The sequence below is a fragment of the Mercurialis annua genome, linkage group LG2, assembly GCF_937616625.2.
Source record: "Mercurialis annua linkage group LG2, ddMerAnnu1.2, whole genome shotgun sequence".
NCBI classification, from domain to species: Eukaryota; Viridiplantae; Streptophyta; class Magnoliopsida; order Malpighiales; family Euphorbiaceae; genus Mercurialis; species Mercurialis annua.
The window spans coordinates 4,938,439-4,952,222 of NC_065571.1; the positions used below are offsets into that span (position 1 = coordinate 4,938,439).

General features: G+C 32.9%; 4 protein-coding genes across 5 annotated transcripts; 3 read left to right on the plus strand and 1 right to left on the minus strand.

Annotated features, from left to right (window-relative positions):
* The first annotated feature begins 1,363 nt into the window (after positions 1 to 1,363).
* Positions 1,364 to 2,298, plus strand: LOC130015088 (uncharacterized). The gene is made up of 2 exons (XM_056104611.1): positions 1,364 to 1,903; positions 1,984 to 2,298. The coding sequence occupies exons 1-2, from the start codon at positions 1,874 to 1,876 to the stop codon at positions 2,296 to 2,298; spliced, it is 345 nt and encodes a 114-aa protein (XP_055960586.1). The 5' UTR covers positions 1,364 to 1,873.
* An 83-nt stretch (positions 2,299 to 2,381) lies between these two features.
* Positions 2,382 to 3,455, plus strand: LOC126668085 (uncharacterized). Its single transcript, XM_050361302.2, has 3 exons — positions 2,382 to 2,491; positions 2,612 to 3,129; positions 3,209 to 3,455. The coding sequence occupies exons 1-3, from the start codon at positions 2,459 to 2,461 to the stop codon at positions 3,453 to 3,455; spliced, it is 798 nt and encodes a 265-aa protein (XP_050217259.2). The 5' UTR covers positions 2,382 to 2,458.
* A 461-nt stretch (positions 3,456 to 3,916) lies between these two features.
* On the minus strand, positions 3,917 to 6,310 carry LOC126668086 (uncharacterized). Its single transcript, XM_056104612.1, has 2 exons — positions 4,511 to 6,310; positions 3,917 to 4,360 (listed from the first exon to the last, which is right to left on the minus strand). The coding sequence occupies exons 1-2, from the start codon at positions 6,308 to 6,310 to the stop codon at positions 3,917 to 3,919; spliced, it is 2,244 nt and encodes a 747-aa protein (XP_055960587.1).
* Positions 6,311 to 7,438: 1,128 nt separating this feature from the next.
* On the plus strand, positions 7,439 to 12,217 carry LOC126669774 (probable methyltransferase PMT3). Of its 2 annotated transcripts, none has more exons than XM_050363328.2 (8): positions 7,439 to 7,608; positions 8,510 to 8,946; positions 9,050 to 9,214; positions 9,325 to 9,507; positions 9,852 to 10,446; positions 10,957 to 11,069; positions 11,186 to 11,406; positions 11,555 to 12,217. In XM_050363328.2, exons 2-8 carry the CDS (start codon positions 8,698 to 8,700, stop codon positions 11,874 to 11,876), a joined length of 1,848 nt encoding a protein of 615 aa, XP_050219285.1. In that variant the 5' UTR covers positions 7,439 to 7,608; positions 8,510 to 8,697; the 3' UTR covers positions 11,877 to 12,217. The 2 variants fall into 2 exon arrangements, with proteins under 2 accessions (XP_050219285.1, XP_050219286.1); XM_050363329.2 differs by having other exon boundaries at positions 7,439 to 7,604.
* The last annotated feature ends 1,567 nt before the right edge of the window (positions 12,218 to 13,784 follow it).

Sequence of the window (13,784 nt, forward strand, 5' to 3'; positions counted from 1 at the left end):
TGATTGATACCTATTTCCCAAATAGTGAAGTTACTCGAGATGGATTGGGTGTCATATTTCTGAACAAGGTTTTCAAGTCGGATGACGATGCGGTTAAATTGGCCGTAATTTACTTGTTTGAGTGCTATTTGTGCTCAAATGAGATTAAATTTCAAAATGTAAGTCGCTTTTTTATGGATATGGTTGATAGTGGGGACTATAACTCATATCCTTGGGGGATAATGGTTTTTCGATCTACCATTGCTGATATGAAGAAGAGGTTTGCTACAAGAAGACGACTCAAGATTTATAGGCTTAACAGTTTCCCTTTGGCTTTGCAAATCTGGTTCTATGAAGTCTGCCCTTTTGCTACTAATAAGATATGTTTTCCTGTTACTAAACCAATGTTAGTTCCTCGAATGCTAAAATGGCTCAAGAGTAAGGACAAATTAATAATCAAATATCTGAATGAGGCATTTTTTGATCAGACGCGTGAGCAGGTATGCTGTTTTTTTAACAGATTTTTAATTTCTGTTACTTTTATGAATCATTTATGTATAATTCATGTATCTTAACTGTATTTTTGTTTTCTTTTTGTCAGTTGATGCTGAAGAATATTGTTCCTACAGCTCAAGAAAAAATGTCTCTTGATATATCTGGTTTTTTCCAAACTGGAAAGAAGAAAATAGTTGAAGATTTGGATTTTTCAACTGATGATGACGCTATTCTTGCTGATTACCTCAAATGTAAACAAGTTGAGTCTTCGAGACGAAGAAAAACATTTAATCTGTTGAAGAGTCGACTTAATGGTATCGAATCAAGTCAACTGAAAATACAATCTGAATTTTCTTCTTTGAAGACGGAGGTGAGAGTCATTTATGACTGTATGACGGTGATTGGCGATCATTTTGGCTTAAGCATGCCTAAGGTATCTTTTATTGTTAATTATAGTTTTTTGAATATCTTTAATGTTTTTGTTTAAGCTAATTTATCTATTTTTTATAGTTTCCTAAGTCTGTTGCTGTAAATGAAGTTCCCAATGATGATGATAATTTGGGGGTAAGAGGTTTTTATTTTATATTTTAATGTATCATGGTGTGTATCAAAACTGTATAGTTTATGTATCATACAAACTGTATATCATTTTGTGTATTTAAACTGTATTTCAGGTTTCTGATTACATTTTTCAAACTGGATATAAAGATGATGCTGATAATGGCGAGGACGGTGATGATGAGTATGAGAAAAATGAAGAAGAGAACAAAGATGAGGATGAGAAGAATGAAGAAGAGGACAAAGATGAGGCTGAGGATAAAAAAGATGAGGTTGAGGATAAAAAAGATGAGGCTGAGGAGAAAGAAGATGAGGCTGAGATGGACAAAAATGAGGCTGAGAATAAAAAAGATGAGTCTGAGGAGAAAGAAGATGAGGCTGAGGAGGACAAAGAGGATGAGCAAAAAAATGTAGAAGATGAGAAGGATAATGATAGAAATGATGATGGTGGTGTTGGTGGTGGTGTTGGTGGTGGTAATAAGAAAGATGATGATGGTGGTGTTGGTGGTGGTAATAAGAAAGGTGATGATGGCGGTGATGGTAGATCGATGCATGTTGAGGTATAATTTAATTTCTTCATGCTTAATTTCATTTTATATCTATATTTTAATTTTTTTTAATTTTAGGTCCCTGTTGAGGATGTAAATCAGGTTGGTTTAGAAACAGCTGCTGGCGAGGTATGTTGTGTATCAATCCTGTATTGAATATGTATCATTTAAGTATATTTATGTTATAATTGTTACTTTCCTGAAATTAATTTTTTCATGCTTAATTTTTTATTTTTTATTTGTATTTTAATTTTTAGGCCCCTGTTGAGAATGTAAGTCAGGTTGGTTTGGAAATGGCTGATGTGAAAATGGCTGCTGGCGAGGTATGTTGTGTATCAATATGGTATCAAATATGTATCAGTTATGTATATTTATGTTATAATTGTTTTTTTCTAAATTTTAGTTTTCTATGGGGAGAGCAAGTGAAGCTGATGTGAAAATGGTTGCTGATGAGGTTCTATTTTCTGAGAAGAAGAATTTTACTACTCCTATGGATAACAAACGGAATATCAAGCCGAGTATTTTATTGAAATCTCCATACTTGGCTGAATTCAGTTCTGGAAACAACGAATACCGCATAGAGAATGCTACTTTTGTTGTTCCTAAATTGTGTCCATTGGACAATAATTTAGGAGATGTTTTAATGTGCGATGAATATCTGGAGTATCATGATTGGATTGGTAAAGGACATTTGAGATATCCCAAGGCCAAAGAGTAAGCTCTTTTTTGTTTAGATTTAAGCTTTTTTTATTGATATTTTATAGTTTTTGATATCTTTTGTTTGCAGAGGATGATTTATTAAGGAAACAGAAAATTCTATCAATCCTCCTTTCAATTTTGGTGTTGATGTCATTGATGCGAAAGATTTCTTTTTCGTTATGGAGTATGGTGGACAGTCATTGAATACACGGGTAATTGTTGTTTATTATTTAGTTGTGATACACATATGATACACATTTGATACACATTTGATACATGTATTTTACTTAAAGATAATTTTAGTACACTTATAATACATTTTGTTAATGCAGCACATGGATATCTTATTTTACTATCTGAGGAAGAAAGGAAAATATAACAGTAGCATACAAATGAAGTTCACAACAACTGACAATTATTTCGATCAAACTTTTCAATCTTTTGTGAGGCTTTTCAAGGATACCGGAGACCGAGACCTGATTTATGAAGATCATCCAATTTCTCAGTATATACGTGGCAAACGTATGATTGCGAATACTCCATGGGCTGAGTGTGAATTTGTGCTGATCCCTTTCCATGTGTCTTCAAATAATCATTGGGGCCTTGCAGTACTGGATTTTAAGCTCAGGACGATCACAATCTATAATTTCATGCGTTCAACTTTGAGTGCTTCGTCAACTAGACTGATTGGGAATAATTATGCCTCTTATCTTCCTTTATTTCTTTCCAAGTTAGATGTGTTCAAAGATAATCCCTTTTCTGATTTGCGTTCACCGTTCTATACAAGTCAAGGATTAGAAGATTCTTTTCAGTTGATTGTTAAATATGACCTGCCAGAACAACAGTTCAAGTAAGTATAGTTTTTGTAATTTTATTTATTTTACATATATATTGTATCTGACATGTATTTTATGTTTTTTTTTATGCAGTGATTGTGGAGTTTTTGCATTCTCTTTTGCTGAATATATTGTGCATGGGAGAGAGCAAGAGCTTACAAAAGAATTTGATGTGAATTCCCATCGAAAGCGTTTGGCTTTTGGTCTTTATAAGTATGAAAAATGGAAGAATATGTTTAATGTTGTCAGTGAATCAGAGAGTTATCAGGACAAGGACCAAAAGGATGGGAATGTGAAAGCAAAAAGATACAAGATTCGAGCTGGAAAACTGAAACTGTAGTTGTTATTTTGAATGAACAATGTTTTTTTATGCTTTTTGTGTGTTTTATTTTTAGGTTTGTTTGAACACTGTTTTTTGTTTGAATTAATGAAGTAAACAATGTTTTTTGTTTGAATTAATGAAGTAATCTTTTACTTTAATATTCCTTTTTATTCACACTTGCACTTTTTTTTAAGTTGAATGTATCATTTATGTATCTTACAGGTATAATATATGTATCTGAATTTAACATGTTACCAGATATACATATGTAATTGTTTTTGTGATGCTGTATGTATTATTTTGCGTATCATATATGTATCAAACCTGTATAATATATGTATCTGACATTTAATATAATATCAGATACGTATGTTCTACGCAATTAGAAATTGACATACATCACTCTTTAATGTATCAGAATTGTATATAATACTTGGAAGTTTAAAATATAATAAAAAACACTGAAATAAATGAATAATCTAGGTATCTTTTGGCTTGTTTCGGCATGTCTTCCTATTATGTCCAGCGTGTCCGCATTTTCCACATTGCCCTTGATTCGGATCGTTTTTCGGATTTCCCCACTTTGACTGGTACCTACCCTTTTTAGGCCTTCCAGTTCGTGTTCTATGTTGGGGTGGTTTGACAATCATGTTCTTGATATGTTCTGGAATAATCCATTCTTCTTCCTTCTCCAATGGATATACAGTTTCAGAATATGTCGCTAACATAGCTGCATTTGTATAGTATCTTGAGCAGTACGCATAAGGTTCAATCTTCTTGTCGGCTAGAAATGCTATGGCATGTTTACAAGGAATTTCATCGATATCAAACTTTTTGCATGTACATGTTCTCTCGACCATGTTGACTGTGTACTTTTTACCATTCTCGAGAACTGTTATGATATCATCTGAAGATGGTTTCACCTAATATAATAAAAACAATAGCAAGATACCGTTTATATACATATTTGATACATTGAAAAAGACAGAAATTTATGAACTTCACAGAAAAGCAGATATATAATATATACAACATAAAATAGTGCTGTACTATCTAATATGAGTTTTACATACCTGTAGTTTCAGTGAATTAATGTAATTTTGCAGAAGTATATCTTCATGGATGGTTGAAAGTGTTGTGACTGTATCGATAACAATTTTTCTGTGTTTGTATGAGTACTCTTGTTGGAGGTCATGTAGGTGCATAAATAAGGCTGTGATCGGCAGTTCTCTTGCATGAAATATTGCTGCGTTTAATGATTCAGCTAAATTAGATGTCATAGTTTTATACCTGTTTTTGAGAGAATGTACCCTTGACCACCTTTCATATTTGATTTGCTGAAGAAATGGTCTTACTCGAGCATCTAAGCTGTCCAACACTTTCATGTGGTAGTCAAATTCAACCTCAGTGTATGCTCTTGCTGCTGCAAAGAAAGGTTCTTTAAGTTTCTTGGCATTTCTCTTGAAATTTGTCTTGAGGTTATTGAGAAGGTGAAACATGCATACGCCATGAGTAGCTTCAGGATAAATCCTTTTAATAGCTGACTCTATGCTGAGATGTCTATCTGATACAATGCAGATACCTTCTCTTGTTCCAAAGGCCCGTTTTATTTTAGTGAAGAAATAATGCCATGAGTCATCATTTTCTGAATCCACAGCAGAAAATGCTAGAGGAAACAGCTTTCCAGCTGCATCTTGAGCTGTTGCAACAAGAAGTGTGCCACCAAATGTTGCCTTCAAGAATGTAGCATCAACTACAATTACTGGTTTGCAATACTGCCATCCTGTAATTGAAGCTTTTAATGCTGTAAATACATACAAAAATGTGCTGTCATCTCTCAATTGTATGTCTATGCTAGATCCCGGGTTTCTAGTTCCAAGCATATATAAAAAAGTAGGCAGCGATTTGTAAGATTCACAAGGCTTTCCTCTTAACATTTCAAATGCCAATTCTCTTGATCTCCAAGCCATCATATAACTGATCTTGACTCCATGTAAAGTCTGCATATCATTCCTTATATCTACTGGTGTGTATGTTGCTTTGACATTGAGATACTTCATTTTGATGGATGCCGCTATGTGTGATGCTGATGCTTGTTTTTGATTGCTGAATCTGGTCTCCATCGGGCATGTGTGGTTCATGTCTTGTTTACGAATGATGAACTGTTTTGTGTGAACATTAATTGACGCTTTCATATACCATTGACATGTATCATCGATACATTTTACAAAAATGTTCTTTTGGCATGATTTAACTGTCTTTTGTTGGTAGTGATTATTGATTGCATGAAGTCGTAAGCATGCTTGAAGAGTAGCTTTATCTTTGAAAGTTTTTCCAACTGTCAGATTTATATCTTGTAGTGGATCTGATACTGATTCTTGATTTTGATCATCGTTACAGTCTATTGTATCAATTGCAAGAAGTTTTGTATACTGACCTATTTCGTCGAATGTATCAAACATGTATCTATCGTGTATCGATATGGTATCTTGGTCTCTGTTTGATTCTGAAATAGCTGTTGAAATACTTGCTGATGCATCTGGAAGAATTGTCTGTATCTGGCTAGTATCACTGATAACTACTATGCAGAGAGGATACATAGTGAAGTCGATTTCCTTTTTCTTGATTTCTAAGTAAAATCTGAAGCTTGAATCATCACTGATTTTGAGTGGTGGATACTGAATCTTTACTTGATATTTTATCTCAATATTCTGTTTTTCCAAATTTACTTGTATTTCTTGTGCTATTATATGTAGAAGATCCAAATATGTAGAATTTTGAGGAATCATGATACCAATAACTTCAAAATCTGCATATTGATCTGCTTCAATCCAATTGCCTTTGTGTTGTATCATCACTGGAATAGATTCCATGATGATACAATATTTGAGATAAAAGATTTGAGGAAGAAGACGATGCTATTTTTGAGGAAGAAGACGATGGTATATTTTGTGTATTTGTGATGTGTTTTTGATTTGATATCTTTTAAAAAGGAAAAAATCAAGTGTTATTTGAATCAGCTAGGAAAGAAACCCGTGTTTTAAGAGAATGCAACAACAAATAAGGCGCGGATCCCGTGGTAGATTCTCACTAACAGTAATGAGCTATCTATTACACGTGGCATCATATGATAGGGATGGTGGTGGTGAAAAGTTTTGATTGTTTTTGGTAGTAATGTAAAATAGGAGAGTTAGGTGGTAATTTGTGAAATACTGATTAATTAATGTGGTAAAAATGTGATTTTCTCTTAGTTTTATTCTAAAAGTCATGGATTAAATTCTCAAATTTGATCAAGTTTAATTTATATAAACTAGATGTATAAATTTAAGGATTAGTCTGAACTTATACTCTTACTAAAATTTCTCCGTTCTAATAGAGTTGTCTACTTTACTTTTATCACACAGTTTAAGAAAATACAATTATTATTATGAATTGTATAATTTTTCTCTACTTTTCTTATCATACTCTTATTTAATATAGGGTTCACTTTCAATTTATTTATAGATAGTGAATTTTAAATAGGGGTAATATAGAAAAATTGAGTTTAAAAATTGTTATTTTTTAGAAGTAGACAAGAGTTTTTGGACTATTTTTTTTAAGTGGACAACTCTATTGGGACGGAGAGAGTATATTTTGAATGATTGGATTAAAAAATTTCTTTAAAATGCTATTAGTAAATATTGCTGTTAATTTTTAAAAATAATCTTTATATTATGAAATTTTAATGATAAAATAATATATTAAATTAATTTCTGTTTATAAATGACAAATAAAGCAAAAAAATGTACCGAGAGAGGTAGAATTGATTATATCACCGACACTAATTTTGCGAGCTAAAATTGAGTGTAATACATATTGAATGAGAATGATGGGGCAATGCACCGCAAAAGTCAATTTATAAATAGTAAATTACGAAAGTACCCCTGACGGCATTTGACAGTCCGTTAACAGCACTAAGCCAACATGCACACATACATATAATACACGCTCGCTCATTCCAATTTTATTTTGTTATCTTAAATTTTGGTGAGATCTAAATCTCTCAGTGTCTATCATTTCGGTTCCCTGTCTTTTATCCCTTTATTCCCTTTAGAACACTGATTCTCAGCCCAGATCTCATTTTTTGTGTAATTTGCGGGTACCCATTTGCTTCTTCAATCAGAAGCTGTATGTAAGTTTTAATTTTCATGTTCTAAAAATGTTTGATTATTTTGTTTGATGGATCTGATTTGATTTCATTATCATCTGGGTTTTAATTCACTTGGGCTAATCCTGATTTCTTGTAGATCTGCTAGTTTTAGTTTAGTCTAGTTAATGCTTAGCTTTCATTTGGTTAGTTTTAGTTCACAGAGTTTACTATTTGTGTAACTAAATGTTGCTTAGCACGGTAACTTCATTCAATCAACATGTCCCGTTTTGGAATATGAAACCTCTTTTTTTAGATAGAAAATCTTAAAATAACATTGTTTCGCCATGTCTGTGTCTAAGTGTCATGTTTTCCTGTGTCCGTGCTACCTAGATATCTATTTAGTAAATAGAATTCAAGGTAATTAGAGAAATGGTTGTCACAACAATTCTATGAAGTCTGAACATTAATCTATCTGCCTATCGACTTGGATCTAAAGATCAAAGGCGCACTTGTGACTTTCGCAGTTTAACAATCTTTTAATCCACCATTGCCAATGGATGGAAATTTTAAATTTGTTTGCTCAAGTTGTTAGGTATTTGGCATCTTATATTTATTTATTTTTGACTTTTGCTTTTTTAAAGGATGATTTCGACTTAATGTGAACTGGTCAGACCTGAAGTTGAGTGTTGACTTAGATTTTTTAAAAGTCCCATTGGTTTATGATTGGATCCATTTGTTGTTGTTTTCTTTTTATGGTTAAGTTTGTTCTGTTATATCAGTTAAACTTTGCTCTAGTTTGCTGTATAGTAAGCATCCAATTGTATAGATTTTGTTTTGCAACATCAACTTTTTGAGTTTGGACTTGGCTGTTTTGTCTAATAGATTAGCTAATTCCTTTTATTTTGATTTTGCTGACGTTGCATCCTTTTTTGATTGTTACTAGGTTGATCAGCCAATAACGTTGATGTATGCAAAATCCCGAATAAATCTATATTAACTCGTTATTCTTTCACACTACAGTCTTGAGGTATCATTTAAGAAGGTTTATTTTGATAGTGACACAAGACAGTTATGATATTGTAGTGCTCAAATCAGTAAGGGAATATCTAAACATTTAGAGCTAGGGAAACGATGAGGGGAAGATCTGATGGGAGCCAGAAGAAGCGATTGATCACTTCTGTGTGTGTGGTGGCAATCTTTCTTGGATTTGTATATTTTTACTATGGATCCATCTTTGGCTCTCAAGAATACGGTAACAAGTTGAGAAAACTTGGGTCACCTTATTTTGGTGGGGATGATGATTCTGATGGAAAACAAGATGAAACAATGAAATTTGGCCAGGAAGATGGAGAGGATGTTATTGTACCAAAGAGCTTCCCTGTAAGTCTATTTACTGTTGATTAGGTCTTGAGTACCTACCCAATACCCTATTCCCATACCTTTTTACTGATAGTGATTCATTTATCTTTGCTGGAATTTAAAGGTTTGTGATGATCGGCATTCGGAACTCATTCCCTGCCTAGACAGGCACCTTATATATCAAATGAGAATGAAGCTGGATCTCTCTTTGATGGAACACTACGAACGACATTGCCCTCCTCCTGAAAGGCGGTACAATTGCTTGATTCCTCCTCCATCGGGGTACAAGGTGCATATGTGCTAAAGCTTAGTAGTTGTACAATCTCTCTATGATTATCATTGCCAATGTTTAGAATTAATATGTGTTAATTATTTAATTGTTATGCTATGATTTTACAGATCCCAATTAAATGGCCTAAAAGTAGAGATGAAGTATGGAAAGCAAACATTCCTCATACCCACCTTGCACATGAGAAATCTGATCAAAACTGGATGGTTGTTAAAGGAGACAAAATTTCGTTTCCTGGAGGTGGCACGCACTTTCACTATGGAGCTGATAAATATATTGCTGCAATTGCAAATGTAAGATTAGTCTTGCTATGGAGCAGGATTACTTGGTTTGCAACCTCTTTACTGAGCCAATTAATATGAATATTCATTATATCTGAATTATGTATGATTTCGTCCTGCTTTGCTGTTCCTTATCTACTTCTTATGGACGTTTTGTTATGAGCACTGCTGTTTCTTATAGACCTGTTTGTTTTTTCCCGCATTATTGGAGCAATTTTATTTTAAATTATTAATGGTTTGATGCTTATTCTTTATACTGCACTATATATGTTTGTCCTGCATTTCTGTTTCTTATATACCTTTTTATAGACATTTTTTTTCCTGCATTATTGAAGCAGTTTTTTTTGTAATGCCAGATGCTTAACTTCTCAAACGATAACTTAAACAATGAAGGAAGGCTGAGAACAGTTCTGGATGTTGGTTGTGGTGTCGCTAGTTTCGGTGCTTATCTTTTGTCATCTGAGATCATTACGATGTCCTTGGCACCTAATGATGTTCATCAAAACCAAATTCAGTTTGCCCTGGAAAGAGGAATTCCTGCATATCTTGGTGTTTTGGGGACCAAGAGACTCCCTTACCCAAGCAGATCTTTCGAGCTTGCCCATTGTTCACGTTGTAGAATAGACTGGCTTCAAAGAGATGGTATCCTTCTTCTCGAGCTTGATCGTTTACTTAGACCAGGAGGCTATTTTGCATACTCCTCTCCTGAAGCTTATGCACAAGATGAAGAAGATCTTAGGATTTGGAAAGAAATGAGCACCCTTGTGGAACGAATGTGTTGGAGAATAGCTTCTAAGAAAAACCAAACTGTCATTTGGCAAAAACCTCTGACAAATGATTGTTACCATCAAAGAGAACCTGGCACACAACCTCCTCTTTGTCGGTCTGATGATGATCCAGATGCAGTCGGGTCTGTGCCTATGGAAGCTTGCATTACTCCTTACTCTGATCGTGAGTTTTCTTTTCTGTTTATATTCAATTTTGGATTTTCCAGTTCTTGGTTGCCAACTTCCTGCATCATTTTACTTATAATTGTCACTCATTAGCATTGACTGTTTTTCCTTGATGCTTAGTCTGGGAGACTGGGACGTCCAACAAAGTATCCTAGACTTGTGGCATCATTGGTAGTCTTGCAAAAGTATTGGATAAGACATATCTGCTTTACGCCATTATTTATTTATTAGTCAAGTTTAGCTCTTTGCATTTTTAATTGGCGTTCTTTTTTGTCACCATGATTGTTCTTTTTTTCTTTTCTAAGATATGTATATTTTAGATAAGTAATTGCTGTTTCTGTTTCATTCCTATGTTAAATGCATGCGTCCTTATTTTTGAAGTTATCTATTTTTTATTTAAAACCATTCCATAATTTTAATTTCTATATGATGACCTCTACTTTGAAGTTGTTGATATTTGCTTCAGAGACCATTATTTTTAACTCTAAATCTTTACTTATATATTCAGATGACCATAAATTTAAGGGAAGTGGTTTGGCTCCTTGGCCAGCTAGATTGACTTCTCCTCCTCCTCGACTTGCTGATTTTGGCTATTCTAATGAAATGTTTGAGAAGGATACAGTAAGTAACGGACTGTCGTTTTTTTCTGTACTTATTGTTTGGCTATAGGCTTGTGGTTTACATGAGTGGACTTGTCATTTGCAAAAACTTATGACTTGGGTGTTACTTGGGTGCAGGAACTTTGGAAACATAGAGTAGAGAATTATTGGAATCTCATGAGTCCAAAGATAGAATCGAACACTCTGCGGAACTTGATGGACATGAAAGCAAATTTAGGGTCATTTGGAGCTGCTCTTAGAGGGAAAGATGTTTGGGTTATGAATGTTGTCGCTGAAGATGGACCAAAGACGATGAAGGTGATATACGATAGAGGATTGATTGGCGCTGTTCACAACTGGTACGGGAATTAGCTTGTTTAATTCGACTAATCATGAATTTTACTGGATAAGAGCTTCTTAATTTCATCAACTTGTATGTATTGAAGATTGTTAGATGTGATTTTTGTGTAACTGATTCACTGGATATTTATATATTTTGTTTTGCAGGTGTGAAGCTTTTTCGACATATCCCAGGACTTACGATTTGCTGCATGCTTCAACGGTCTTTTCCGACATTGAGAAGAAAGGGTGTAGTGCTGAAGATTTGCTACTAGAGATGGATCGCATTCTCAGACCTAGCGGTTTTATAATCATTCGCGACAAACAATCAGTGGTAGATTTTGTAAAGAAATATCTAGTGGCATTGCATTGGGAAGCTGTAGCAACAGCTGATTCGAGTTCCGAATCAGACGGTGATGGAGATGAAACTGTGTTTATTATCCAAAAGAAATTATGGATAACAAGTGAAAGTCTCAGAGATGAAGAATAGAAAAGAAAAGTATCGTCCTTCCGTTGTTTTCTCAAACGCTCCGACGGATTAAGGAAGAAGGTTACGTCGGGGATTGGCGCAGTAAACAATTTCATTTTGTAGCATTAAGGCGATTTTCAATTAAATTTTTTTCCTACCTTTTTTATTTGATATAATGATTCAATTTGATAGGGATGATTGAACTATCAACAATTTAAGCTTCTATAGGGTATTCTTGTTTATTTACTTCAGCTATGGATGAATAATCACACGCAACACAATGTGCAGCTGAAGTTGAGAACTGAACTGTGGCTTCTAATTGTCTAATTATTTATGAAATATTATATTTGCATTCTAAGTTATATTCAAAGTTCTTTTGCTAGTCTATAATCTGATAGGTTTGTTACTGAACTTTAATTTTTAAATAAGTTGGGTAAAATTATTATATACATAATACATTGATCAAAACGACACAAAAATTTCTTGAAAAAATTATGACAATTTGATCAATTAATTTTGCAATTTATGATAATTATAACCAATTTTTGTAATTTGTTTTATATTTGATGGTTTAGTTTTTGATTTCATAAATGATTATTTTACTCATGATTTTTAATTTCAGGTTATGAATGATTATGGGGTCATTGAGGATTATTTATTCGAAGATATGTTTAAATTAAGAGTTTATACAAATGAGTTGTAGTTTAAATAGTATAAAGTTTGAACAACAAACTGTTAAGTTGTGAGTTTAAATTTAATTTTTTTATACTACCTCTATTTAAAATCCACTATCTATAAGTAAATTGAAAGTGAACCCTACATTAAATAAGGGATAACAAGTAAAGTAAGAAAAAAGTTATACAATTTATGATAATAATTGTATTTTTTAAATTGTGTGATAAATATAAAGTGGACAATTCTATTAAAATAGTAGGAGTACTAAAAATTAGTTGAGGAGCTACACTAAACTGTATTATCTCAATAGTCTTCTGTACTCCATATTAATTTGATCAAATTGATAAAAATTGGCAAACTAAAAGGACTTGTTATTAAAAGGATTATTTTTTGAATTAATTGTGCACAACGGAATGGATACTTAAAGTCTCTAAAATTATAGGAAAGTCAGATGGGCAGATATATTTAATTATAATTATTGCTATTTATAGCTGTCCTAAACCAATGTACTAGCACATGTAATGTTGTTGCCAATTTCTCAAGTGGGTTTTCGTTTCTCTACCAATTTGCACCCACAAATTAGAAGAAAAAAAATATATCAGTAGTGTTTGAATATTTTTAAATTTATTATGTAAGTGTTTGAAAATTTTTCATATCAGTTTTCAATTTTCTAAAAATATATTAACAAATATTTTAGCTATTTTTTGATAATCGATGTAATAAAAAATTAAAACAACTCTCATTTTTATTCAAATTATGCACCATATTAATAAAATTGATAATTGTGTATGCATCATACTTTATATATATGAAATGATAAATCATATCAACAAAAAATTTAAAAGTTATTTTTGCCCTTGTTAATAGTGTGGTGATCGGATATGAATAATAACACGCATTTAAAATATTTAAAAAGAATTTCACATAATGTTGGTGTAATTTATCCTACAAATTGTAAAAATAGTAAATATAATAAAATCAAACATATGGACCCTTTTCTAGCCAATGCTCCAAACCACAAAATCTTTGTCAACCAAACGACTGCATATCAAATCAAGTCTCCATATTCGAATCTTCATACGGCGTGTTCATCACTCGTCAACGGTTCAACTATTTCCTTCACCAAATCGAAGGAGATTCTACAACGGATTCAAGAACAAGCTTCAAAAGCCCTTGATCCGCAAATATTGAAGGAAAGCATCAAAGGATTTAATTTCTACACGTGTAGAAATTACCCCATAGAGATTGTACTCG

Coding starts and splice junctions, on each gene's coding strand:
- LOC126668085 (XM_050361302.2), top strand. CDS start 2,459: ATGGAGTATGGTGGACAGTCATTGAATACACGG. Junction 2,492..2,611: donor GACAGTCATTGAATACACGG/GTAATTGTTGTT, acceptor TTGTTAATGCAG/CACATGGATATCTTATTTTA. Junction 3,130..3,208: donor CTGCCAGAACAACAGTTCAA/GTAAGTATAGTT, acceptor TTTTTTATGCAG/TGATTGTGGAGTTTTTGCAT.
- LOC126668086 (XM_056104612.1), bottom strand. CDS start 6,310: ATGGAATCTATTCCAGTGATGATACAACACAAAGGCAATTGGATTGAA. Junction 4,361..4,510: donor TTAATTCACTGAAACTACAG/GTATGTAAAACT, acceptor TTATTATATTAG/GTGAAACCATCTTCAGATGA.
- LOC130015088 (XM_056104611.1), top strand. CDS start 1,874: ATGGCTGATGTGAAAATGGCTGCTGGCGAG. Junction 1,904..1,983: donor TGAAAATGGCTGCTGGCGAG/GTATGTTGTGTA, acceptor TCTAAATTTTAG/TTTTCTATGGGGAGAGCAAG.
- LOC126669774 (XM_050363328.2), top strand. CDS start 8,698: ATGAGGGGAAGATCTGATGGGAGCCAGAAGAAGCGATTGATCACTTCT. Junction 11,070..11,185: donor AAATGTTTGAGAAGGATACA/GTAAGTAACGGA, acceptor ACTTGGGTGCAG/GAACTTTGGAAACATAGAGT. Junction 11,407..11,554: donor ATTGGCGCTGTTCACAACTG/GTACGGGAATTA, acceptor TTTGTTTTGCAG/GTGTGAAGCTTTTTCGACAT.